Here is a 24,187-nt window from a genome sequence, read left to right as displayed (position 1 = left end):
GGAGAGGAGCTTCCAGGACTCCTGGAATAGACGGTGCAGTCGCAATTGATCGAGGGCCGTGCGAAATGTGCCCCCTTCTGTTCTTTGCCGCGCTGACGCTGGGCAACCGTCAAGAAAACCGTCTTGTCGAAGCGCCGATGTGCATTCCTGCCCTTGATCTCTACTCCTTGCACCTCCTTGCACCTCCTTGTCGTAATAAAGACGCTTCTGCAGCACAGGGGAACTGAAAGAAGTCGCCAAGCAGGAGGATATTTAGACCACTAATGAACTCTCGTGATCCATGCCTGTGCAAAGAGAGCGTGGGCTTGGTTGTGAGAGAATTTTTCCATGGCTAAGAGCCGCGCAGCAAATAAAGGAGCAGCTGAGAAAGGAGCAGCTGAGAAATTAGTGGCTTCCCGATACCCACTTATCTACTGACGGGTAAGGCAACCCCGCACGGGTTGCGCAATAGGCCTTTCGGAACGAAGACGGAAGACTGGGTTAGAAGTGAGAGAGTGAAAAACCCAGAGGGTGAGAAGGAAAGAAGGCAGGCGGTAGCGTCAGGGACTAAAGCATGCAGGAAGGCATGTCCATGCGGTAGCAAGCGGCGATTTATGCCTGGCCTGGGGCGTCGTGCCTGCAGCGGGAATGGGCAGAAAAAGCAACAAGGCAAGCAAAGCAGCGATGACATGTGCGGGGTAAGTGAGGGAAAAGACTACAAGAGAAGCATAAAGGAAGGAATGGGGGAGAGGAACAGAGGCGTTTATTTAATCTACCAGGCAAAAAAACAACGACACCATGGCTACCCGGACCATATCCGTCAAGTTCTGGTGCGACTTTGGGGCGACAGAGCTTGAATACAGGCATAGCATCCCGGAGACACTCGTCACGCAAGCAGGGCGAGCTCAGCCGGGTAGCGAAGACGGTAGACGATTTTTACAATGGATAGGGCCAATTCTAAAGGAGCACGAGGCAGCATGTCGGAAGGCGGCAGAGGCATACTGCGAGAGGTGCAGCGAGCCGACCAAAGATATCCTACAGAGCCCAATGTCGTTCCTCCACGCAGAGACTCCCTTCGTCCTCGTGGTCGTGTCGTGGTTTTGCGGCCAAGAAGAGTGCGAAATAATGATGAGGCAGCTGGCAGGCAATGCAAGACACGGTGGCGGAAATGGGGAAGGCAGACAGAAGTACAGGGCCGAGGCCGAAGCAAGGGCAGGAGCCGCAGAGCACGGAAGGGAAGGTATGTCGGGTGTGCGGAGAGACGGCCGGGGCTAGGTGGTGCAGCCGATGCAAGGCGGTGGTGTACTGCAGCACGAGCACCAAAAAGAGGACTGGAAGGCGCACAAGAAGGGACGTAAGCCAAAGATAAGCTGGAAGAAAGCTACAACGTTTAGGATATAGACAAAGTGATGACGAAAATCGGGTATATTATTAGTAAGTAAGGTTATTAGCTTGTGTAAGGTTAAAGGTGTTGCGAAGTGCGAGGTAGCAAAAGATGTATCTTTTTTTGTGTTCTGTTCGCTCTCCTTTAGAGAAGAGCGGAAGGCTACGTCTTATATAGACACAGCTGACAAATCCGACATGACCTAGAACCTTCTAAAGACAACCAGTCTCTTCCAGCAGAAGCTCAGTCATCCTCCTTGCATCTCACTCCTTTTGGTCCCTCAAGCCTGGATCGTGACCCTACTTTTCAACAAAAGGAATAGATAATAGCCTCATACATGGAGTAAGAGAGTATGAAGTAGCCAGTTTGTAGACCAAATGTAATGTTTAAAAATAAATGTAGTAGATAGTATAGGTTATCCCTTGTAAGGACAGTAGGTATAGATGGTGATAATATTCAGGTACTGGGATTATTTGTCCTTGCGTTGGCGGAGGGGCCGGGCAGGCGGGTCGGCAGTGCTCGCAGTGATAGAGTCAAGAAGGGAGCCCAGGCCGGCAGCCGGGGCAGGAGCGGGCGGGTCACCGGGCGGCCTAGAGGACAAGGCGGATGGTTGGGGGGAGGAAGAAGTGGCAGGCGAGCCAATAGTGCTCGAGGAGGAAGAAGGAAGGGACTGCCGCTGCTGCAAGAGGCGCGCCCTCTTGGCCAGGACATCAAGCGCGCCCGGGCAGGCGTGTTTAGGCGGCGGCGTCACAGGATCAGCGACAGCCGGTGCCTGGGCCTTAGAAGGCGTGGGCGGCGCGGTCGACGGGGGCGTGGCAAGCGAGTAGGAGGCGGCGCGGACGAGGTCGAATGCAGACGAGGCAGAAGAAGGATGACGCCCGTGGGGCGCGGCCAGCGGGGAGGCGGAGGCAGCCGCCGCCGCAGAAGGCCTATCAGGAAATGTCCAGCTACCCGTTGGTCTAAGCGTGGTGGGGCCACGGCAGCCCACTAAAGGTCTGACGCCCTTTAGTTGGCACAAAAAATCCGTGACATCACAAAAAATCTGTGACAGCTGACTTCCTTCAAGATCCTATCCCAAATGCCTTTCACTAGAGTTTTTCAGCCCAACCCAGAATTTGATACCTATTAAAACGGAGCAGACTATCGTGATCCAGAATGAAAGCGTCCTGTTGGCCGCACGAACCGTTATCGCGTTACAACGGCCGCCAGGGGCTATCCTGGAACCTGCCGAAGCACCATGTTCGACATCCCGTTTCATCCGCAAAGCAGCTTGCTGGTGGAAAATAAACAATGTAGCTGTATAGAGGGCAGCTTTTAATATAGTTGGATTCTTTTCCCGGGCTCTGGACCCCGTCGACAGTGGATAAAGATAGCGCCCTGGAGGCGTACATGCAGTCGTGGCACGTCCCGGTATGCCAGCAGGCAAGGAGCAGCTTAAGCTGCCATATATACGAGACGACAGAGAAATCAAGCCATAGAATGTCTATAGTCACGTAATTTGCTCGTATCCTGGCACGAAACCCGCTTGTTCATTGAAAAGACTTATTCAAGTCGCCGAGAGAGCACGGGGGTTTTTCGAAGCGCAAAGCATTGTGAAGGCCAGTGGCGTCTTTTCTAACCCCAAGAGAACATAATAGACACTTGTGTAAGAGTCTTGGGGATTCGGGGTCAAAATTAAGTCGGGTCGGGACCGATCATTCGTGTGTAGACTGTAATACTAGCACCACGCACTAGAGTCGAATAGAAGTTCCCGAGGCAGAAAAGCCACAATCATGCATGTTTATGAGCAAATAAAATGCTCTGGAATGTTTCACTTTACCTCAGGCTTGTTCCGCGCGTTCCATGCTACGATTTGGGCTTGTAAATTGCTATTGATATCAGCGTCTGCTTTGCGCGGGTTCGGCAACGCTCGAATATTTCCTGGATGGACTAGACGCCTCTACCGCTGGTTCTGTCGTGAAAACGGGTTAACGATCTAGGTCCGGAGGTTACCTAGTCGGGCTGACTCTAGCAAAGGTGACTGAGAAGGATGAATAATGTTGTTGTTAAGCGGTGGTATCGAACCTTCTAGATGACAACGTCATCTAGGCGGCCTGGGTGGCGACATCGCCACCACAAGGCAGCCACAGGTGACAGAACTATAAGAAGTCACTTTTTGTTAGGGAGGAAGAAGAAAAAAAGGACAAGAAACATAATCTATTCATCACTTGCACCCTCTCTTCGCGAGAGGTTCATGGCGTCTTCTGCGCACTAAAAGGCACGCTCAGGCCTCGGGAGACAGGTCATTTGGCTGTAACAGGTATCTTCCTTTGCCAAACTCAGGGAGGACTGCATTGCTACAGTCGACTGCAAGAGATGGAACAGAAGCGCTTATCCCGCAAATCCAGGTCGAGCCCTCCATAAGTGAATGCGGCAAATGTATGGAGAAGCAAAAATGCAGGAGGGTGCGTGGCAATTTCGGCGAGCCGTTCGGTCTGTTCATCAAGAACTGCAAGACAAGCTCAAGCAAAGCTTAGCTTTGAGAGTCACACCGAGCAGGGACCCGGTGACAGCAAAACTTGCATTCGAAGCAGCTTCGCAATTAGTTACCGAACTTATGAGTTAATTGAAGCGCTGGCAGAAATCAGAACGAAAATCCCCCAAAATAATTAACGCCCAGGTTACAACTCGCCGGGGGCGAGCGGACGTTACACTTGAAGAGTCTTCCAAAACGAGACCCTCTACAAAGGCGCCTCTTAAAAATTACAAGCACATACATTATTTACTGACAATAAAAGTGCAAGTAGCAGCTCAGGATATGTCTTTGTCTGCGCGGAGCGGAGGCCGCACCCACTCGAGAATAGGTATATCATAATGTCGTCGTTGCTCGGCAAGGTTGATATAGCAGCCCCGTGGCATAGACCGCTTTAACGGCAACGAGAACAACAAAACTAGTGACTATAATGTTTATAGAGATATACACAGAGCGGTAGAATTCAAGGACTCAAGGAATTCTTCTTCGTCGCCGCCCAATTAGGGTGGCTAGATCTCTTGCGGATACGCCGTGTCCTGAACATCATATCCGGCCATTTCGTAACATACTGGAGACGCTAAGTGACTGGATGAAGCAGTGTAAAGGCTCGAAGAAGCACAAAAGAGGTGCTAATATCGTGTAAACGCTTGCTACGGATCTCTAAAGGCAGGCAATTGTCTCGAAACCCGTCGGCCAGCGGGTTAAAAATGTCGCCAAAGACGTAGCCTTTTGCTTTTTCTGTCAATATATGAAGTTTTTGAGCTTATCATAGAAGCTGGTAAAAGTGATTGTTTGAGATAAAAACGTCTATTTCAAGGCTGTGTGAAGCGATTTGTAGAGATGCACCCATTTTCACTGGCCAGAATTGGCGAGGCAGCTGTCACGGATTTTTTGTGATGTCACGGATTTTTTGTGCCATTTAAAGGGCGTCAGACCTTTAGTGGGCTGCCGTGGCCCCACCACGCTTAGACCAACGGGTAGTCCAGATGACGTTCCTTCCGTCTGTCCACGCTCTGTGGTACGCTGGTGCATCCTAGTAGGTTAAAGTGGAGCCCAACAACGAACTGCGATGATGCATTAGCAGCACAGCAGACCAACAACGCAACGATAGTGCTCACCAATCACGAGTCATGAATAACCAAAGCGGCACGGGGTGCACTCTTTGTTGCCGCCGCCTTCCTCGTCCTTGACCATATTTTGCACTTATAGGGGGGGGGAATCAGGTTTCTGCATGGGACGAAAGAAAGTGGAGCAGAATGTGGAGAGAGGAAGGTACGGCACGGTTAAAGCCTACGATTATATCTGCAGCCCTGAATTAAGTCACGTCAGGTTGGCGCATGGCGCTAATTACCCCGGTCAACCCGCCGACCAAGGTTCCCGTTGGGGCTCCAGCGCAAGCAGAGCGAATTTTCCGCCTGTTCTCGCCATCTTTGCAGCCACGTAGCGCACCCGCAACAACGTGCGCACGGCTGCACTTCCGTAGGCAGGGGACGGCGGTCGAGGCGATTTTCATGGTATGGGTGTTTCGGATTTCAGTGGCCGTTTCGAAAATTTGGCCAGAAAGTCAAAGAATTGTTTTTTGCACGTATTCACCTTGTTGTGTGCTGAGCCAGTTAAGAAGCGGCAAATCATGGTACCCCCCTGGCGCACGAACTCCACTGATTGGCGCACTGGCGTTCCCGCTTATTGTCGTAAGGCAGAATTTCGGTAATATAGCATGTTGTTGGAACGCGAGCAGGAAGGGCGGAGTAGGTCACCTGCCAGGTCACGTGGGGCATTCGGCTGAGATGAACCAATCAAGTATGGCAAAGAAGCTCTAGGCACCGCCTCGCAGATCACAAAACGAGCGATCACCCCACAACTATTTGTTACACCTTCCTGCAATCTTCCTACACGCTCTCTTCATGCCTGAGGCCGTCCACCGCGATGGCCGAGCCGGTAGGACTGGCTTCCGGGCTATTGGCCCTGGCTACGTTCGCCTTCCAATCCAGCATTACGCTTTACAGCACTGTCCAGAGTTTTCGAGACCATCCCAAACGTGTGCGCGATCTCATTGACGAGCTTGAAGCTTTGAGCGGAGTCTTAGGCCCACTTACGGAGACGGTCAGTGCCGTCCATACTGTCGACCTCTCAGCGCTCGATCGACCGTTGCTGCGATGCGGCCATGCCTGTGCAGAGTTCAATCAGGAACTCATGAAATGCGTGTCGCAGTCCGGGGGGACTCAGACCAGGCTTTCTAATCATACGCGTATTGTTTGTTTAAACCATATATTGCCCATATATTGTCAATAAACCTATACCATACGGAATTATCCGTATGACCATATATGGCCATACGCGGTATAAAGTTCCTCCGAGGTTGAAATGCTTGGCAAGTGGGCACTTGATATTATTTGGTGGGAAGAATTGCCTACCGACATATGTCAAAAAAAAAGCTATCGCGATAAGACTTACGTGCAACTGACGTTTGGTGAAGTTTCAACAAGTCACAAAAATTTAGTGATTTAAATTGCATGGACGGGTGGAGATAGCGCGAGAACGTAGATCGCCTCCTCAAACTTTGCCAGATAAAAACAGAGGATTCCTCATGAATATGGCTAAAGGAGTGTAGGGTAATCAACGTTGCTTAGACCGTCAGGAAACATAATTCGGAAGCTAAGAGTGAATTGCGTGTAGAATTGAAAATATGATTGCAGGTAAAAGTAACGTTGGATACTTGAGTTGAAGGTCATATTTGGTTCAATCCGTGCATTCCGCGACTCTCGTGGTGAGTTCTCTCGTTAAGTAGTTTGGCCGACGACAATTTCTCCATTAAAGATGGATGGCGTCGTGACGGATACGGAGGTCATGAGCAAATGACGTCATTTCTCGTATGGGCAATATAAGGGATTTTCCGGTGATCTGCCGGATCTGGCGATTTGCCGGATTGCGGCGACTTCGCACGCTCAACATCAATCGACGATAGCTCAACATCCACGGTGCCAATTGACGTATCCTTTGAGTGCCTGAATTGTCAGAAGCAGTGAAAGTCTAGGATATATTTAGAAGTTTTATCTAGGGGGCAATGCGCTGCGGTGCTGACATCAAACGAAGCAACGGCCAAAATAGGATTCCGACAGATTGTGTAAGTCATTTCGGCCAACACAGCAAAACAGAACATTATTGACTTTCATCGTGGGCTTTAATCATGTGGGATTCTCCTATTATATCCATAGCGCAGAAATTGGCTCAGGATACTGCCAAAAATGGGGGTTGGAAGGGCGACCTAGATAACCTCATTCTACGCACCCGTAATGAGCCAGATTGAACGTGATTCGACGCTACGAGCATCTTCTGAAAAGAACCTACATATGCATCTGAATGTAAGGTTTATTTTTAGCTTGAACTTCAGTGCGCGAGGCTCCTCTTTCACACCTGACAAGGAAAGATGCGCACGAAAATTGAGAAACTCGACACCCTGCCCTAAAACACGTATAACATGGATGAAAAGGGATTTCTATTCCTTACGAGCATTTGAACGAACATTTTATTCCTCTTATTAGAAAACAAGGCAAAATTGCTCGGCGTATTAATAAATGGCAACCCATCCTCCATTACGTTCAAGATGTGCGTCAGTCAAGAGATGGCATCGCTGCCCCCATTTCTCATCCACCAAGACAAGCCAGCACAAACCCTGGACTTTTGGTTGGTGAAACGTGAATCAAGTCGTCAATAAATATTTTTTAACACGTCAAAAACGAGGTGGATGAATCACAATATTGGAAAAGAGCAGCTCGTCAGTACGTTGGACCGGTTTACTAAGGCGAAGCTCGAAACGGTCGTGCTTTTCGCCTTTGGTTACCGATGGCCACTTAAACATTTTAGTATGGATTTTATGGAGTGGTGTGACGGGCACCAGATGATCGTTGTGGTGTTTCCTCCTCATTCCACTCATCGGCTGCAACCCTTGATGTATCGTTATTCAGCCTCTCTCAGCAGCGTATATGTATAATCTTCTTCATTGTACAGACAAATAAAAAAGGTTAATTAAATCGTTGAAAATGAAGCTCTAGACTGTGTTTTGGAAGGCATTTCAGGAAGTAGTCGAGAAGACCTCTGTTGATGCTGGCCGCAACAGCCGAAGGCTGAGTAGCACCCTCGAAAGCCCTCAATGTGCGTTTTAAGTGATTTATATGAGAGCTTAAGTTAGAAGAGAACAGGTAGTCACAAGCACCAGCGCAGGCAGGGCGGTAAGGCTCCAAAAGATGATCTCTTCTGCTGTACAGATTGGAATGCAGACGAGGTGTTTAGCTCTGCAAAAGTGGCTCAAACTCGCTAAAGAAATACAGCTTAAGGACCCCAACAAAAAGAAGAGGCTCTGAAGAAGGAGACCTGAAAGTTTCAGCAACAGAAGAAGGCGGCGGAGCAAAAGCTTTCGCTCTACAGAAGAGGAAGCAATGAGAGGCGGAAATTGGGAGAAAACGACGGATGACGGAGGCCGTGAAGCAAAATATGGAGATAAATTGGCACTATTAACAAGAGCTGAAGATTTTGACTATGGAAAAGCCCCAGAAAATGCAGAATGAGCGACGGGTGGCCCCTGAGGGTCGCGTGAGGAGTCAGGATGCTCACGCCGCAGAAATTGTCACTCTTCCGTTCACACCAGAGCGGACCATAGCATTGCAGGTACCAAACCCACTATATAATAACGCAAACAACAAGGCAATGATAACCTCAACCCACATATCCTGTCCTCAAAGGCCCTCTTTAGCTGTTGATAGTGATCGGGAGGTAGTGGGTGCATTTCGGGGACTTGCGCGATCGGAGAGTAACAGAAGACGACCTCGATGACTGGATGACTTCAAAAAATATTGAGTGAAATCTTTGAGCATTATTAATTTCTCTTATGAGATTTTAGAATAATTCAAATAGTATTCGTGGAGTTATTCTCAGTTCTTTACTGGAATGCAAGGGAGAAAAAAACCGGCGAATCACCCGATCCGGCAGATCATCGGAAAATCCCTTATGGTTTATTTCACCATATGAGAATAAACCATACACCATAAACCATACGGGTCCGTATGGCATATGGCGTATGGTTAGAAAGCCTGACTCAGACGACCTTTCGGGGGTGGGCTAAACTCAAGTACATGGGTGATGATATCGACGGATTTAGGCGGTTGTTATCCGGCTACAAGTCGACAATCACTATTGCCCTCACTGACGCCAATCTGTACGTTTCACGGTCTGCAAGCCACCACCCTCCATAAAATAAACCATTCAGTAACAACTCTAATGTTTATGCTGTGAATGTAGCCGCGTATGCTCTGCCACCGCCGAGACCATTCGAAGCTACAAAGACCTTGTCGAGACAGCGCACAGTGACCTCCGGGCTCACCTCGAAAGTATCGACGAGAAAATAGGTGTCTTTCTCGCAGACGCCATATCGGAGACCGGCTCAGGCGCGCCAGAATTGCAAACCATGCAGGAAGAGCGATTGAGCACGCAGCGATGCCTTGAAATTTGTGACCAACTGTCGAAGCATATCGATGAATTTCAGCTGGCCACCAAACGCAGTGGAAGCTCGTCCGAAAATGAAGAGCCAGCTACGTTCCCCGAAAGGTCGTCAATGAGGGTCTGAATGGGTGCAGGAAGACCCTTGACAACACAGTCGTGAAACTGGGACAACACGAGAAGGATTTGTTCGATCGCTTGCTGGGAAAATAAAGAAAGTGCCTGCTTCTGGGGATACTTCCGAGATTGCGAGGCTGCGTGAAGAATGGGAAAACGCGCGCCAAAGCTTGAGCATTTGTTCTGAAGCAAACAAGCGCTTAAAGGAAAACATTAGCATTATTGACAACTACGCTACAGGCGACGCCATGCAGTTCATGGTTTCGACTGACGGAAAGACGATTCACGGACAAAACAAGGGACTTGGATGGAGGAGCAGGCAAGTAGGGGGTCACCTTAGTGATGAAACGGTCCGGCAGATATCACGGGACATGATCACACTTAATATCCAAAGGCCCAAGGAGGAGGAATCTCAATTGCAAGACAATGCGTATCCTGGACCTGATGTCGGTGCCAAAACAGAGGCCAGGTCCCAATTTGGGGCAAGGTACGGGCGAGGCTTCATGCTATCGCCCAAGTCTTCTGATACACCCAAATCTCCTGGATCTTATTCGGGAAAGTAAACTGACTTTTGCGGACGAGGTTATGGGGGCAGGCCGTGGCCAGCCACATCATTGTCGATTTGGACCACGCAAGGGACTATCTCTTCTTGACAGGCGGTTGTTGGTTAGGCAGCCATGCAGCGTTACTGTTCATGGCGGCGTGCCTGTATACGTGCGTCCAGTTGTTCAATCTGCTGATACGTCTTGCTCCATGTGCCCAGAGTGTTGCCGCTCGTTTGGGGTTCCTTTGTAGTATTAAGCTACCATCCTAAGCTGGTGTCAGAACAGCGGTTCTGCGGCTCGTCCGAATGAGGAAGGTGGCAACGATAGTGGGCACACAGAAGAGGTCAATTGGAGCTATAGGCACGGCTGTGTGTGTGTAAAGGCGATGTGTGTGATGCCCCCTTCCGGCTAGGAATGTGCCCCTTTTGGGCCCGCAGAAATCTCAGCTGAATGCCCCACGTGACCTGGCAGGTGACCCATGCCGCCCTTCCTGCTGCGCCGTTCCAACAGCTGGCCATCTGTCACGGGCTGTGACCGGCATGGTCGACTAGGAAGCGTTCAAGCCACCAATGAACGGTCGACCCGTCAACAGAGGCTACTGAATACGCTCTCGTCGACTATGGATGTGACTGTTACGCCGTGATCACGTGGCATCTTCCCAATGACAGATTCGTGCTCGATATATATTCTTCGTGTAGCCGAAGAGTACTCGGACCCACCCTCGGCGCCTGCTTAGCGAGCGCGACCGGGCCTACCATGCCCCACCCATCGCCTGTTACACCCCCTTCACCGGTACCGCAAAAAGGTGCCTTGACCATACAAACTATATCAATTGAATTGAAGCTATTAGCCCATAATAAATTATAAAAGAAATACTACTCTGTAGTGCTTTCAATGTTTAATTGCCGTGGACTGTTGGGTTTTTGGTCTGTCTCCGCCCATGTGTAAGAAGGCGACGAATCAGGTGGCTTTACCCTCCTTCCTCCTCCTCTTCAACCTGACCAAATGCACCTTCAATCGCATATAGCACCTCTTCATCGCCCTGTGGAAGCACATAGACATTCCTAATATATATCGGAGGTTTATGAACATATTATTAGGATTGGGGATCATTCTTTCCTTCCTTGGCCTCATGCGATGCAGCGTAGCCGCCGAGGCCTGAAATCTCTGATCCTTCAACACCAACTCTGCTCCTTGCGCTCAAACACTCTAGATATCTTTCTCAAAGTCTTCTCGAGGCTACTAGCTTCGAGATTTTTTAGCCTGTGGAGTTGTCGGCTCGTGCTCCTCGTAGGTCTAGCTTGGCGTATAGCATCAAAACCATATTTCTCTGTCTGGTTAGACCCAGTGAAAATGACGCGTGACCTTGAAGCCACGGTAGTTGAGATCTAATGTTAAGATCTCCAGCACTATACCGCCGTCGATATCTTTACTGATGATATTTATCCCTTTTGGTCCGACATCGAGCACAAGATGCCGTCACCGGCGGTAGAGTCGCTCATACTGTCGCTCATACTGCCGTTCATGGTGCCGCGCAGGATTCCGTACGCAAGGAGGATAAACGACAGGGTAATTACGAGCTCAATAAGCCACAGCAGTTGGGTGACAATGATACTGACGACGATACACGAGACCGGCTGGCCGATCCGGAGCATGCTCTGGGTGCGGAGTGACCTCGAGGCGGAGCAAGCGGTAACGCAGTCAGCGGATTTGACGGCGGTAATCCTTCGGCTACCGGGCCGAGATCTGATGGTAGTGTCGGTATACGTAGAGTAGAAGAGCGAGGTGCTATCGAGGCGGTAAGAGAACTGCATGGATTAGTGGTGGGCTTCCGTGGTGGAACTGGACGTCGTCGCGGGGACTTTAATCGCCACGATCTGCTCTGGGAGGCGATGAGGTAGCAACAAGAAGACAAGGGAAGCGCAGCCGATCATCGACCTGATGAATGACTGTGGGCTCTGCAGCCTGCCGCGAGGCACCAAGACGTGGCAGGGCCAAGACTCGGAAAGCACCATTGATCTAGTGCTTGCGTCGGCCGAACCGAACCGGCAGACGAGATGGTGACATGCAATATACACCCCATGGAGCACGGATCGGACCATACAGTTCTTGATGAGGGTGACGAACCGTATGTTCACGGAGCGTCCCCTGTCGCAGGTCGAGGTCGTCGCTCATCTTCTAGGATCTCAGCCGAATTTTCCAATGGCAGCGCCTAGGCGTACCTAAACACATACCGGTACTAGCTGTACTGGCACGTCTTTCGACGATTGCGGCATCTGCGACAAGTAGCGCATGGGTCACAGATGATCCCCTGGATGAGTCGGTCGTCGTCGAAGAAGCAGGCCCCAGGATCTCCGCGTCGAGGCATATCAGCACCGTGGAGATCTCCTGCGAGGCCTATGCCTGTACGACTACGTATCGCTGGTCAGACTCAAACGCAACAGCAACGACGGGAGCTGTGGGGCTAGGGGGGAGGTGCCTTTCGATGATGGGCGGGCACCAGGAAGACGCTGGGTTCAGGTGCTCAGGCGGCCGGGAAAGCAGGCCACCGTTTGCCTTGACGGCTACCTGAGCAAGACTTTGCCCACGACGAGGACTCGTGTCATCGGAGGTTTGCGCGAAACCGATTCGCCGGAGGATATGGGAGACGCTAATTTTTTTCCACCTTTGAAAGGGCAACCGTGCAGCACTTTGTGCTATTTGTACCATGGGAGTCTTTCATGTGCGAAGAAATGGGCGACATCAACAGCATCTGGGCGCGGGCGCGAGAGGCGCTGGCTCCGAGAATATCATGTCTCGACGACATCGTGCCGATATCGTGCGGCTGGTTCGACGATCAGCCGAAGACGCAAAACGCGATGCTAAGCAATGGGCATCCTCATCCGGAGATGCCTATCCGACGGTCGCACACGTGGAAGGGGCGGGACGGACGAGGCGGGCGCAGAATCAACAGCGACGTATCAGTCCAAACAGCATCGGAAACGCAACGCAGCTGATCGACGTCGTCCGAGGTGCACTGGACTCGAATCAGGTGACGGCCAAGTCGCCGGAGCAATGGCGATGATGCAACAGCTCTATCGGTTCCATCGATCAGCGCTTTCCTCGACGGCCGAGCTGCAGGCCGCCGTGGTACAGTACCCGAACAAGGGGCGAGACGGATAAGCATGTAGGGGCGGGTATTTTCCGGGGTCGCACTGCCACCGTAGGATCAGGTCAGGGCCACCAAGTCGCAGCAGATGAGTGCCTCGAAAGAGAGGGAGAGGATGATCCAAGGCATACAAAGTATAACCGTGGTCCGAGAAAGCGACTGCCGTGCTGCGTTGCGGAGGGTCATGGTCGGCTTAGCTGGCTTCGAGGAGGTCGATGTCGAAATGGCGATGGCCGACTTCGACGAGACCGCAGACGACGTAGAGGCGGGAATGCAGGCTTGGCGGGCAGAGAGTTGGCAACACGGCCGACGCTGAACAAAACGCAGTCGATCGCTTTCCCAATCATATGCTGCCAGCTCGATTTGATGCGACAAAACGACGGAGGCGAAGTCGGCCAACTCTGCCAGTTCGTCGGTGGCGAGGGCAGGACTGGCAAGTCGCGAATCATCGAGGCATTCGTCGAGTTGTTCAGTAGGAGGAGCCTTTCGAATCGCCTGCTGATCACGGCGACATCAGGACTGCCGCAGCGATCATCAACAGTATCACGATCCACTTCCACCTGCGGGTTCTCCAAAGACTAAGGGGCGGCCGCGAACACGGCCAGAGATCTTGTCGAGTGTGACTGCCAACCAAGCGGACCGGCTCGTCCATGGCCAGTCTCGGATGGATTGGCGGGAGAAAGACGCACTGGTCATACCATGCGCCATCTTCGTCAGAACATATTTCCATGTTATACCGGGACGCTGATCTATGAGCGGAGAATTGTTGCAACGCCGTGGTAGAGTGATGGTGAAGTCAAGAGGTTGGCGGAGGGCTGGCATGACTAGATCACCAACTGTTGTAGAGGCGAGTGGCGGGGAACGGGTTGGTCGAGGAAACTCGGGGTGTCGCTCCTAGACCCTTCCGCTGCTGCCTGGTGCTCGGCGCCAGCTCACTTTCTGGCTGCAGTGAAGACGATTTTGCTTACCAAGAGGGGTTGCAGTCCTTACAGCTCAGTACTACCAAGCAGCAAGAAGCTAGGATGCTGTCAATCGCCCAAGACGAGGACTTGCTGCACTGTTGTGAAGCCAGAATCGGCCGCAGGTACGGTAACGGGAATCCAGGCACCCATGATGAGCGGAAGGGTCTAGGAGCGACACCCCGCGTTTTCTGTACCCAGCCTTCTCCCCGAACTTCTCTTTGCGACAGCTGGTAATTTTGTCCTACAGTACCAATCATCCGCCAACCACTCACTTGAGTTCACCATTATTCCGCCATAGGATAGAGCCGCTACTAGATGTCCAAGGCACATGTTCAAAGGCTCATACCGGCGGCACAATCACAACCGCGGCCAGCCAAGTCCCTGCGAGCAGAGTCCCCCTGCCTGGCCGACCCCTGCCAGAAGTATCGCTTCCCAGAAAATGAGGCAATGACAACGACAATAACGACGACTTCGAAAGCGGTGTCGATACTCAGGCTGACAACCCGAGGGCACGACCCCATCTAAGCTTGAAAGCTCTCAGGACGACAGCCTCGCACAAACCAGCAAGCGTCAGGCAGTTGTATTCACCGGCGAACGACGATGACACCTCGCGCGAGCCCAGCTGCGTTTCCACTACAAGCGGAGACATGGGAGGCGTTACAATGACTGCCTGGCGGGGCTATAGAGCTTTCCAACCGATCAGCGGGAGCAATATTTGCCTTTACAAGTTCCATTATACGTGCTATCTCGCACTGAATGATCGCCTCTTCATTACGCCTGTTGGCCCTAACGGGGCAAGTATCTCTCGATACTGGCATGGGTGCAGAGGAGCACGCAGGCCATTGGACCATAGACCGGCCGCCACGTCTGGGAAACGACTTCATCCACTGATCCATCATCAGTCAGATTGATACCGCTTCACAAAGCCGCAGACGCTTCTGATTGGAGCACATTGTCACCTCATCGTACATATCTCGGCCCGGAGGCTTGCTGGGCGGAGCCTACGGCGGTATGGCGGCGAGCCAGTCGTGGACAGCAGTCAGTGCGGCGGGTGGAGGGCTGCCAGCTCAAAGGTCTGCACGGCGATGAATTGCGACGTGACGGCGTGGTCTAGAGCTAGCCTCTAGATGGTAGCCAGATACGCCGGACGGAGAATGGCTTGGGCTTCTGGATTTGCGTCTCGTATCACACCGTTTCCGGGCTGCCCACAGCGACTCGCATACCCGCAGGAGAACGAAAATAGGCGGAGGTGCCCCTAACCACATACATGGCGAAGTTCCATTGCGCCGACATCACAGGAACGACATCCGTGTAGGAGAAGATCACGAGATGTCCTTACGCGAGGTTTGCCTATAAAGACCATACATTCCGACTCCATGTGTCTTCGTCTCCTCATCCTACCTCTACAGTCTACACTATCCTCGTCACGTATTTCCATCCTTCTCACACTCTCCCGTCCACAGCGCCATGGCAAGTAAAAAGCAAATAGCGACAAACTCACCGGCTGGTCAGCCCGGGGCGGAGAGAGGTCAATCCGGGCCGAAATATATTCGCGAATACAATGTCGACGACTCCAGTTGTGATCCCGTTTTCGAAGGTCACATCGAATTGGAAGAACTTACCTATGTGAACGAGGCACTTAAATCCTGCCACATGCCAGCAGACAGTGGAATCGATCATGTCGGCTGTAATGAAACTGCCGCTGCGAGCACTACTTGTACATGTGGCAGCCTCTTTGCTGTGACGGACCGCAAGATCAGAGACCTTTGCTACAACGAGCACTGCGAAATTCGAAATCAGCTGGCCGACATCAGCTCTCGTCTCGGCGCCTTAGAAGCTCAACTTGCCAATACCAAACCCGTCTGTCAGAGTGCCACAGCACCAAGGATCGCAAACGGCATGCCAAACAGGACCCGCAGCAGCAGCGAGACCAGCCACCTCATGGGCCCGCAGAGCAGGCGCTGGATGACGAACCACGCGCGCGTCGCCGAAGCGGTGGAAGGCATCGGAAGACTTGCCCAGAGGGGCGAGCGGAGCCGCGAAAACAGTGAACAAAGTCAAGCTCTCACGAGTCTGGCTCGGAAATAACCAAGAGTGCCCGCCATGAGTATACGTTGAAAGGCCCAAGAGAGCATGGTGGAGGGCCGGAGGGCTCTGGAGGTCTGAAACAATCGGGGCCGATACCACGCTGGAAGGAGTACATTTTGCGCTGATGACGGACGTTCTTTTCTTGAAGTCGAGATTAACGGCGGCAGCCACCCATAACGCTGCAATGGAATGACGAGACCGAAGCCTTCGAGGGCAGGATATGCTGAGGGAAATGAATCTCCTCATCGGTTACGACGAGATGTTTGAGATGCTCTGCAACCCCTATCAGGCGTGTAGGGATTGGCGGGTTTGTCAAGTATGAGTACAACGGATCACAATAGTCTGCTAGAGCCTAGTCGTACTGTACGGTTTGCAACGAGACGCAGCATTTGTTGCAGATACGAGTGGGATACTACTTTCTGGAAATAGCGCTGGGGCAGAGATCAAGTGACAATATACATGCGCCGGTTGCCGTGAAGCCGTTTTGGGTTGGCACAGGATGCCAAGGAGGTCGCATTCGAGCGTCCAGCCGTGAACATGTTTTGCCGTTCATGGCTATTGCGTTGCGAGGTCAGTAGTCCCACCTAACCTTCGAACTAGAGGTGCCGAATCCAGTCACGACAAATAACTTGGCAAGGCAGAATGGGTACTTATGTCGCAAGGGCTGTCAGCCGCAGCGACGAGATTCACGACGTCGTCATTAGACGGAGCAACCCACCCGCATGCTACAAGTCTGAGTTCGCCTCGAGGGCCATAGATTCAGTGGAAATGGAGCAGGGAGGACATCGTTTATAAGTTGGATTACGACTCCCTCCGCTCATCCCAGAGCTTGTGCTAAGACTCATTCCGTCATACATTCGCCATCCTCTGGTTGAACAGCCCTGGACTACAAATATTCAGCCAATATGCCATTTCCGTTGCATCTCTTATGTGAACTCCTCAGTGAACTCGAAAGAAATCACACGAGGTCTTTCAGTATTCAGAAGACCCAGGACTTCGATGTGCGCAGTCTTGTTGGCTGGTTCGACAAACATGATACAGCCATCCCACGTCTAGGGTCAGAAGCCGTGGCATTCTTGTCATGCCTCTTTCCCGAACGCAGGCCGGACCGAGTTTTCGGCTTGTCAAAATTCAGCTCGAAAGGATTGTCCAACAAGCACAATGTCTTGGATCGTCCCGAATGAAGGAGCTACAGATATGGCAAACCAGGAACGGCCCGGACTTCGCAACTTGTGTTGAGCGCGTTATGGCTATAACGGACTGCGAACCAAGGATGGGTCCGAAAGTGACTCTGCAAGAACTTGACGATGTGCTCGATCGGATTGCAGCCTTCTCACCTTTCTCGTCCGCTGATCTGCGAGAAAAACTGAGCGGAAATACCGTCAACCCTGCAGCAGCTCGGACGATCTGCTCATCAGTTTGTTCCGAAGATTGAACAGCTTTGAGGCCAAATGGCTGGTTCGCATGCTATCAAAAACTACAATCCGGCCTCTGTCCCAGAAAGACTGGCGATGGGCAGATTTCATCCGTTTTGTGGAATCTCCTCCGTTTTCAGAATTCAATCCAAGTTGCCGTAAGTATCCTAGGGGACTTGAGATCCGGAATACACCCCTACAGGCCGTGGTAAATCCCTGGGAAGAGTTGAGGAAAGTCCTACAGCCGCAGGTTGAGTCATGATTGAACGGCCAGCTTATGCGAAAGCAAGGAGCATCAAGCATTGCTGCCACTTGGCTGGCTCAAGACTAATGAGCGTGGGCGGAAATACGATGGAGAATACTGTCAACTTCATGTTGACTTAAGCAAACCAGGCCTGCATCAAAATATTCTCCAAGAGTGGGAGGGACTCTACCATCGACCGCATTGGCCTTCATCGCGCGTTACGAGAAAGCCTCAACCTTGGCACGGCAGGCTGCAGGATCAAGAAACAATGCATACTGGAGGGCGAGCTGCTGGTATGGAACGACGACAGTAGGGTAATCGAGCCCTTCCACAAAATTCGTAAACACGTCAGACGATCAGGACGGCTCCTTGGGCGGCCCAAGACCCCATTCAATATGAATGAACATCTCATGATTATGTTCTACGATCTTCTGTTGCTGGACGACACGGTCTGCGCTAGAAAAAGCCATGCTAAGCGGCGACGACTACTTCGGTCTCTGGTTCGCCGGACCCTGGTCTTTCCGAGGTCGGGTTCCGCGAAGTGGTTGCATTCTCCTCAGCCAATGCTGCTGAGCGGCTCACTGAACTATTCGCACGAGCCATTACACAACGGTGGGAGGGACTGGTGCTGAAAGGTTGCAACGACCTTACTTCACCTCCGATTGCGACAAGTCATCCATCAAACTCAAGAAAGACTACATTCCAGGCCTCGGTGACTCTGCCGACTTCACTATTGTCGGTGGCAACCATAGCGCGGAGGACGAACAAGAGATTGGAATTGGCAAGCTCTGGTGGACGTCGTTTTTTATCGGATGCATGGAAAATAAAGATGAGGTCTGCCGTTATAATTCTAAGCCAAGACTTCGCATCATCGACATCATCGACAAACATGGCATCCCGAAAGACCATATGCAATATCTCAACCGACATGGATATTTCACACAAATACCCTTCATTGAGTCCACGCCAAATTTTGACGTGGTCTTGGACCCGACCGTGGACTACGCCCAAAGGCGTTATTTCAGCATCCATTTATAGTAGAACTCGTGGGATCTGGCTTCGACAAGCCCGCAAATGCACGGTACTATACTCTACGGTTTCCACGAGTGTTGAAGATACATGGCGATCGCTCGTTCACTGCTACCACTAGCTTCGACGAACTGCAGGAATGGCTCAAAAATGCTCAGAGATACCTGACAATTGCGAAGGGAAGAAAATTCTTGGCTAAGGAGGTTGCGAGGTCACAGGCACTGGCTTGGGTCATCAAGCCTTGGGACATCAAGGCGATCTCCTAGCGTCGATTCAGTTTCTTTGGACATTCAAGCCACCAGCCCAGATCAGAGGCAACAGGAAAACGGGGGGGAAGCGGTTGAGCTCCGAGCCTGATAATATTTCCGTCGATTCATCGAAGAGAAGGGTGGATTCGGACAGTCCATGGCATAGTACAGTCAAACGCGTAAAACAGGACTAGAAAATATGTGTATGCATATTGAAGACTTACGCAATGGGTGGGTAATTATCAAGATTCGGCGTTTGGCAAGAGAGCAAAAGCACTGTGGCTGCCTTGTCCAACGGCGTTCGAACCCGGTGAGGCGATTGCCTTGCTACTTGTACTGAAGCGCGCCCGCAAAGACCCCGGCCGATGCGAGAACCCGTTAAGTTACAACAAGACTCTGTCGAGTCTACTCTGCATCACCATAAATCGGTAAGATATCCTCGAAGCATCTTCTCTATGGATGAGGCCATTCGACGGTTGGAGCTCATCTCTGCCAGCAATTGGCTCGCGTGGGCCATTATGGGCACTTTGGCGGCAGTCGGGGAGGGGGACACGTCTTGATAGGTGCTAAACCCGTCCACGCTTGAAACATCCGAGATGGTCGCCAAGGACAACTTTCTTGGTTGGAAAGGTTGCGAGCCAGCCAAGGCCACAGAGTTGCATGTTGACTCAATTGTAAGCCATGCAGGGCAGAGGCACAAACAAAATAGGGGACGAATGGGGAGACGCGTCTAAGGGTGAAGAGCCTGCTGTAGGACTGCGACAGGGTGAGGATAGAGTCCGCAGCCTGGAGACAGATTTCGCGGGGTCGGACGTCGGAATCAGCCAGGACAAGGTTGGCGAGAGGGCGGAACAGGCAGAGTAGGCAGAACTGATAGTACATGCTACATGCGGGCAGTCAGCCGGATGATGCTGTCTCTTCTCCCCTCTGTGTCTCTCGGCCCCCTCCCGAGTCCTGTGAGCCGGGTTCTTGTGTCTGTGTACATACTGGATAAAGAGTACAAAGGGGGTGTCACTGCCGCCGGTTTTGGGTAGGGAGAAGAATCCTTCGTACCAATCGAGACACTCGGTATACACTGCCATGACCTCGGCTGTGTCGAATCGTCCGTTTGGGGTATGGGTTGCTGATGAGAGGAGCTTGTACACCCATTCCGTGAGCTGGAAGACTCTTGCTGGAATGAGCTGTAGATTGCGCAGTTGCGAGCCGCGTGCTTTCAGGGCAGGGTCTGCAGCCGTGTTACGGTGCGACTCTGATTGGATACAATTCCTGGGTATACCTAACTTGATGCATTCACCTGGTGTAGTTCCGCTGCCGCACTGGCCGCCAAACAGGTACTCGGCACTGCAGGCGGATTGGTCTAGAAATATTGAGTCGTCTTGTAGCTTGCAACTCGTAGACATGGTGAAGACTTGGCCCGTCGTGAGACGAAGTATGCTGTGTGCGGAATCCCATCAGTTTATGCTTCGGAGGAGTCGGGAACAGGGGCTGCAAGCGGTTTACAGACCGAATCAGGGACACGGCGCCGCGGTACGAAGTAGCCCAAACTTTGGCATATTCTCGGCCTCGGAGCCCATCAGGGCTCTTGAGGACAAGATTGACTATCCTAGCGGCAAAGGAGTCGGCAAGCGCTTGAGCTTCGGCCTCGCGCCCGCAGGTAATCTGGTAGAGCGAGAGAATCCCGATGGCCTGTATATCTGGGAGGTTGGCCGAGGGCCGGTTCTGCGGATAATGGCCTCGGCCTTGTCGAAAGTGGTTTGCTTCCGCACTTGAAGCCAGGCCCGGGCTCTCCGCTTCGTCGCTGATCTCGTGGACCACCCGGGTTGCCAGCGCGATGAGCGCGTTTACCAGGGCAGAGGAGCAGTACCGGCTCGAGCCGCTGCAATAGTCTCGGAAGAAGGGTCCTTGCACATGAGGCAGAAGGGAGGTAGTCCCAGGTGAGGAGGGCGTCGAGGATCTGCCGAACCGAAGCCACCGTACACCCGGCGCACGTCCACCTGTCGGTTTGCGCGTGTGATGCATCGTCAAAGGGCAATGACGGGAAACAGGAGCCGCCAGGGCCGGTGTCGAAGTCGCCTTGGGAGCCTCGCTCAGTGTGCTGAGGTCGCTCGAGCCCGAGGCAGAACGGTGCATGGTGGGCGACGGCAGTCGGCTCAGGCAGTGCGGGCAGACGGCTTCGTCGAGAATGGAGCTGGAAGAGCCCGCCGATGATTCCTGTTCACCTCCATCTGACGAGCCACGCCCGTTTTCACCGTTCAGGTGCGCCAGCTCCTGCAGAATGGCTTGGTGAGACTTGGTCCCCTCGACCAAGTCTTGTATAAAGGCATTGCTGACTTCGACGTCGTTGATTGAACATATTGCGCGGAGTAGTCGGTCATGCTCCTCGCTGTACCGCCGTAGACTATCGATCTCGGCCCGTAGATCGTCTTTGGACTTGCGTCGCGGGTGGTCGTATACGCGTCCTTCTCCGGCCTCGTCGCATCTTTTGCACGGTGCCTGGCCATCATCACACTAGAGAGCGAGAAACCAATCAGTGAAAGTATCCAGCTAGGCAGGATATGGGATGAGACAGACGACTGGGGGCTCTTTGGGCTTTGGCTTCGGTGGGCTATCGACTGACCTTTGCTCGTTTCTTGCGGCACCTCTGACAAGCCATTCGTATCAGCATTCGACGGGGCATTGTCTTTGCTGCCAAGTACAGTAGGGGCCCGTGGAAAGGAACCGCCTCCTTATGTAAGGTACGCCTATCGTGCCCGGGGCCAGTCGAGGTCAGACCCTGAGGTATCAAGACAACATGGCTTAGGCGTCACGGCGAGATGGTGGTCAGGGCCGCGATCGCCACGTGCTGTCCATGGCAAGGTTTAACGTGCCGGCCCCGAGGCATGTTTGTGCATACGTACATGCATATATATCTTGTATTTATGTATGTATATATGTATGTACATATGGTTGCCCTGGTCTGCATGAGCTCAGGAGAGGAACAAGGTTTGGTGTTTGGGTCACTACAGCTGCAACACAACATCGCAGACGTCATGCCGACCTCGATGGCGCGCAGGTGGGTCGCTTTCTGTCACGTCGCGCCACATTTTGTCTTGCCTTGTCTCGTCTTTGTCCCCCCGTCATGTCGTGGCGGCCCAAACTAATTGGCAGGGGTAGTTCGAGCACGATCTCACTGCAGCCGATCATTAGCCCAAGGGCGGGGGGTCTTTAGACCCCCACTTGTAAGCTTACCCCTGACTCGTATTGTGTGTGACACACCGCCACTAGCTCGAGGCAACCCCAGGTACGGATACTCAGGATACTTTATGTATCTAGTATGTATGTATGTATGTGTATTTCACCCGGAGGATTTCTCCTATAGGGCCTAGACGTAAAAGCTACTGACATTTCAATACATTAATGCGTAACACCTTAAGCCCCACGGGTCAGCATACGCTACACCAACCTCGCCGCTACTCGCTCCGTGACAGGCCTGCTTGAAGGCCAATTTCTCCAAGTGTTCAGCGTCCTACCTTCAGCAGCTGAAGCGCGGTCTGTCGAAATCCGAAGTCGAATACCTGTGTGTTAGTATTGTTGAAGGTTAGTGCCATAATCGATCCTAAGTGGATTCTCACTTCCGCTGCTTAGCCCGAAGGGCCAGACGCTGCCTGCGTCTCATCCCCAGGGTTCCGCGCCCGACAGTTCCGGCTGTACGATTCGTGTGGTCCACCGCAGGGCACGCACTTTGGCACTGTCTCCTTGCATTCTCTGTGGTGATGTTCTGCTTTCGCGCATCTGCCACATCTTTGCGGCTTCTTGCATGAAAACGCCTTGTGTCCCATCTCTTGACAGTTGAAGCACTGAATCGGTCCTACGCGGCGTTCAAAAACATTGGTGCAGGCGGACTCTCCCGCAACATCGAACCACACGCCGTCCAGAAGTCTTTGCGCGTCACTCTCTTTGGTGACATAGATCACCATTGACCCGTACGCTTTGGCTTTCTCTTTGTTGCTAAGCCAGGTGATCTTGGCAATCGTGACGTAATTCTCGGCTCCGAGCGCCTCAGCTGCGCCCGGCAGAACGTTGCCTTCGGCGTCCAGCACTGCGGTACGCTTGGTGTTGTCGACTTTGACAGGGTAAAGCTGATCTCTCAGTACCCTGGCTCCCGAAGTTACCGTCTTCTGCGCTGCTTCCTTGACCTGCTTCAACTCGGTTTGGTCTCTGCATAAAATTTTGATCCGGTCGGGGTTTCGAGCGTCTGTCACGACCGCTGCGCATTTCCAAGTCTCCTGCCTCTGACTCTTTCTCATGTCGCTCTCTATGGCCTTTCGGATGTTGCCGATCTGCGTCTGGCACCTGTTCGCTTCTTCGACTCGTGATGTGTCCACCGTACAGTAGAGACTATCGCTGACGGCTGTTCGTGCCGATTTAGCTGCTGGTACGGTGCCCCGGTTCATTGTCTGGATCGTCGGCGATGACCCTGCAGCGCTCGCATACGACATCTGCGGACTGCTCTGCAGAGAAGATGCGGCGTAGCCAGGGTCTCTAACTGCGCTCGGATGTGACGAAGCTCATCTCTCATCTCTTTCCCTTGTTGATCCATTTCCTGGATCATCTGCTGTTGCTGGATATGATCTCGTTTTGCGCATCTATCGCTCGGCTGAGCTTTTGCGTTTCTTGACGTGACTCGCTCAAGAGTTCGAGAACTTTCTGGAGCATGGCTCGGCCTTCGTTCGCGCCACTGCTGCTGCTGGCAACTTTGCGCCGCTCAGTCGCGTCACTGATGGCGACATCGTCCGAGGCAATGCGCGTTGCAAGCCTAGTTGCGCGTGTTGTCTTCTCAGCCAGATCGTCGGGCTGTCGCGCGGCTTCTCGAATTTTGGTGCTTGGCCTCACGACGCGTGTCGATCTTTTCGCGGGTGTCGACGCAGGCGACGCGCTTCGCCCCACCATGATCACGGCCTCAGCCGGCGTCTCCATGATGAGGCCCCTCAATGCCTAGCTGGCGTTCGCTTCAGGCTTCTTGTCGAGTTCGTCCGACCTGATC

At 52.4% G+C, this 24,187-nt stretch overlaps 3 protein-coding genes across 3 annotated transcripts; 1 reads left to right on the top strand and 2 right to left on the bottom strand.

Annotated features, from left to right (window-relative positions):
• Nucleotides 1–8,935: 8,935 nt before the first annotated feature.
• Nucleotides 8,936–9,495, top strand: HRG_03327 (uncharacterized protein; the record flags this gene model as incomplete). Its single annotated transcript, XM_044861798.1, has 2 exons — nucleotides 8,936–9,087; nucleotides 9,171–9,495. 2 exons carry the CDS (start codon nucleotides 8,936–8,938, stop codon nucleotides 9,493–9,495), a joined length of 477 nt encoding a protein of 158 aa, XP_044722824.1.
• Nucleotides 9,496–11,472: 1,977 nt separating this feature from the next.
• HRG_03326 (uncharacterized protein) lies at nucleotides 11,473–11,844 on the bottom strand (the record flags this gene model as incomplete). Its single annotated transcript, XM_044861797.1, has 1 exon — nucleotides 11,473–11,844. One exon carries the CDS (start codon nucleotides 11,842–11,844, stop codon nucleotides 11,473–11,475), a length of 372 nt encoding a protein of 123 aa, XP_044722823.1.
• Nucleotides 11,845–19,579: 7,735 nt separating this feature from the next.
• Nucleotides 19,580–21,294, bottom strand: HRG_03325 (nitrate assimilation regulatory protein nirA; the record flags this gene model as incomplete). The annotated part of the gene is made up of 5 exons (XM_044861796.1): nucleotides 19,580–19,781; nucleotides 19,850–20,047; nucleotides 20,152–20,389; nucleotides 20,459–20,598; nucleotides 20,696–21,294. 5 exons carry the CDS (start codon nucleotides 21,292–21,294, stop codon nucleotides 19,580–19,582), a joined length of 1,377 nt encoding a protein of 458 aa, XP_044722822.1.
• Between the last annotated feature and the right edge of the window lie 2,893 nt (nucleotides 21,295–24,187).

This window comes from Hirsutella rhossiliensis (assembly GCF_020360975.1).
Source record: "Hirsutella rhossiliensis strain HR02 chromosome Unknown scaffold00003, whole genome shotgun sequence".
NCBI classification, from domain to species: domain Eukaryota; kingdom Fungi; phylum Ascomycota; class Sordariomycetes; order Hypocreales; family Ophiocordycipitaceae; genus Hirsutella; species Hirsutella rhossiliensis.
Note: the sequence above shows the minus strand (reverse complement) of the source record. Positions and strands in the feature narration are given on the sequence as shown.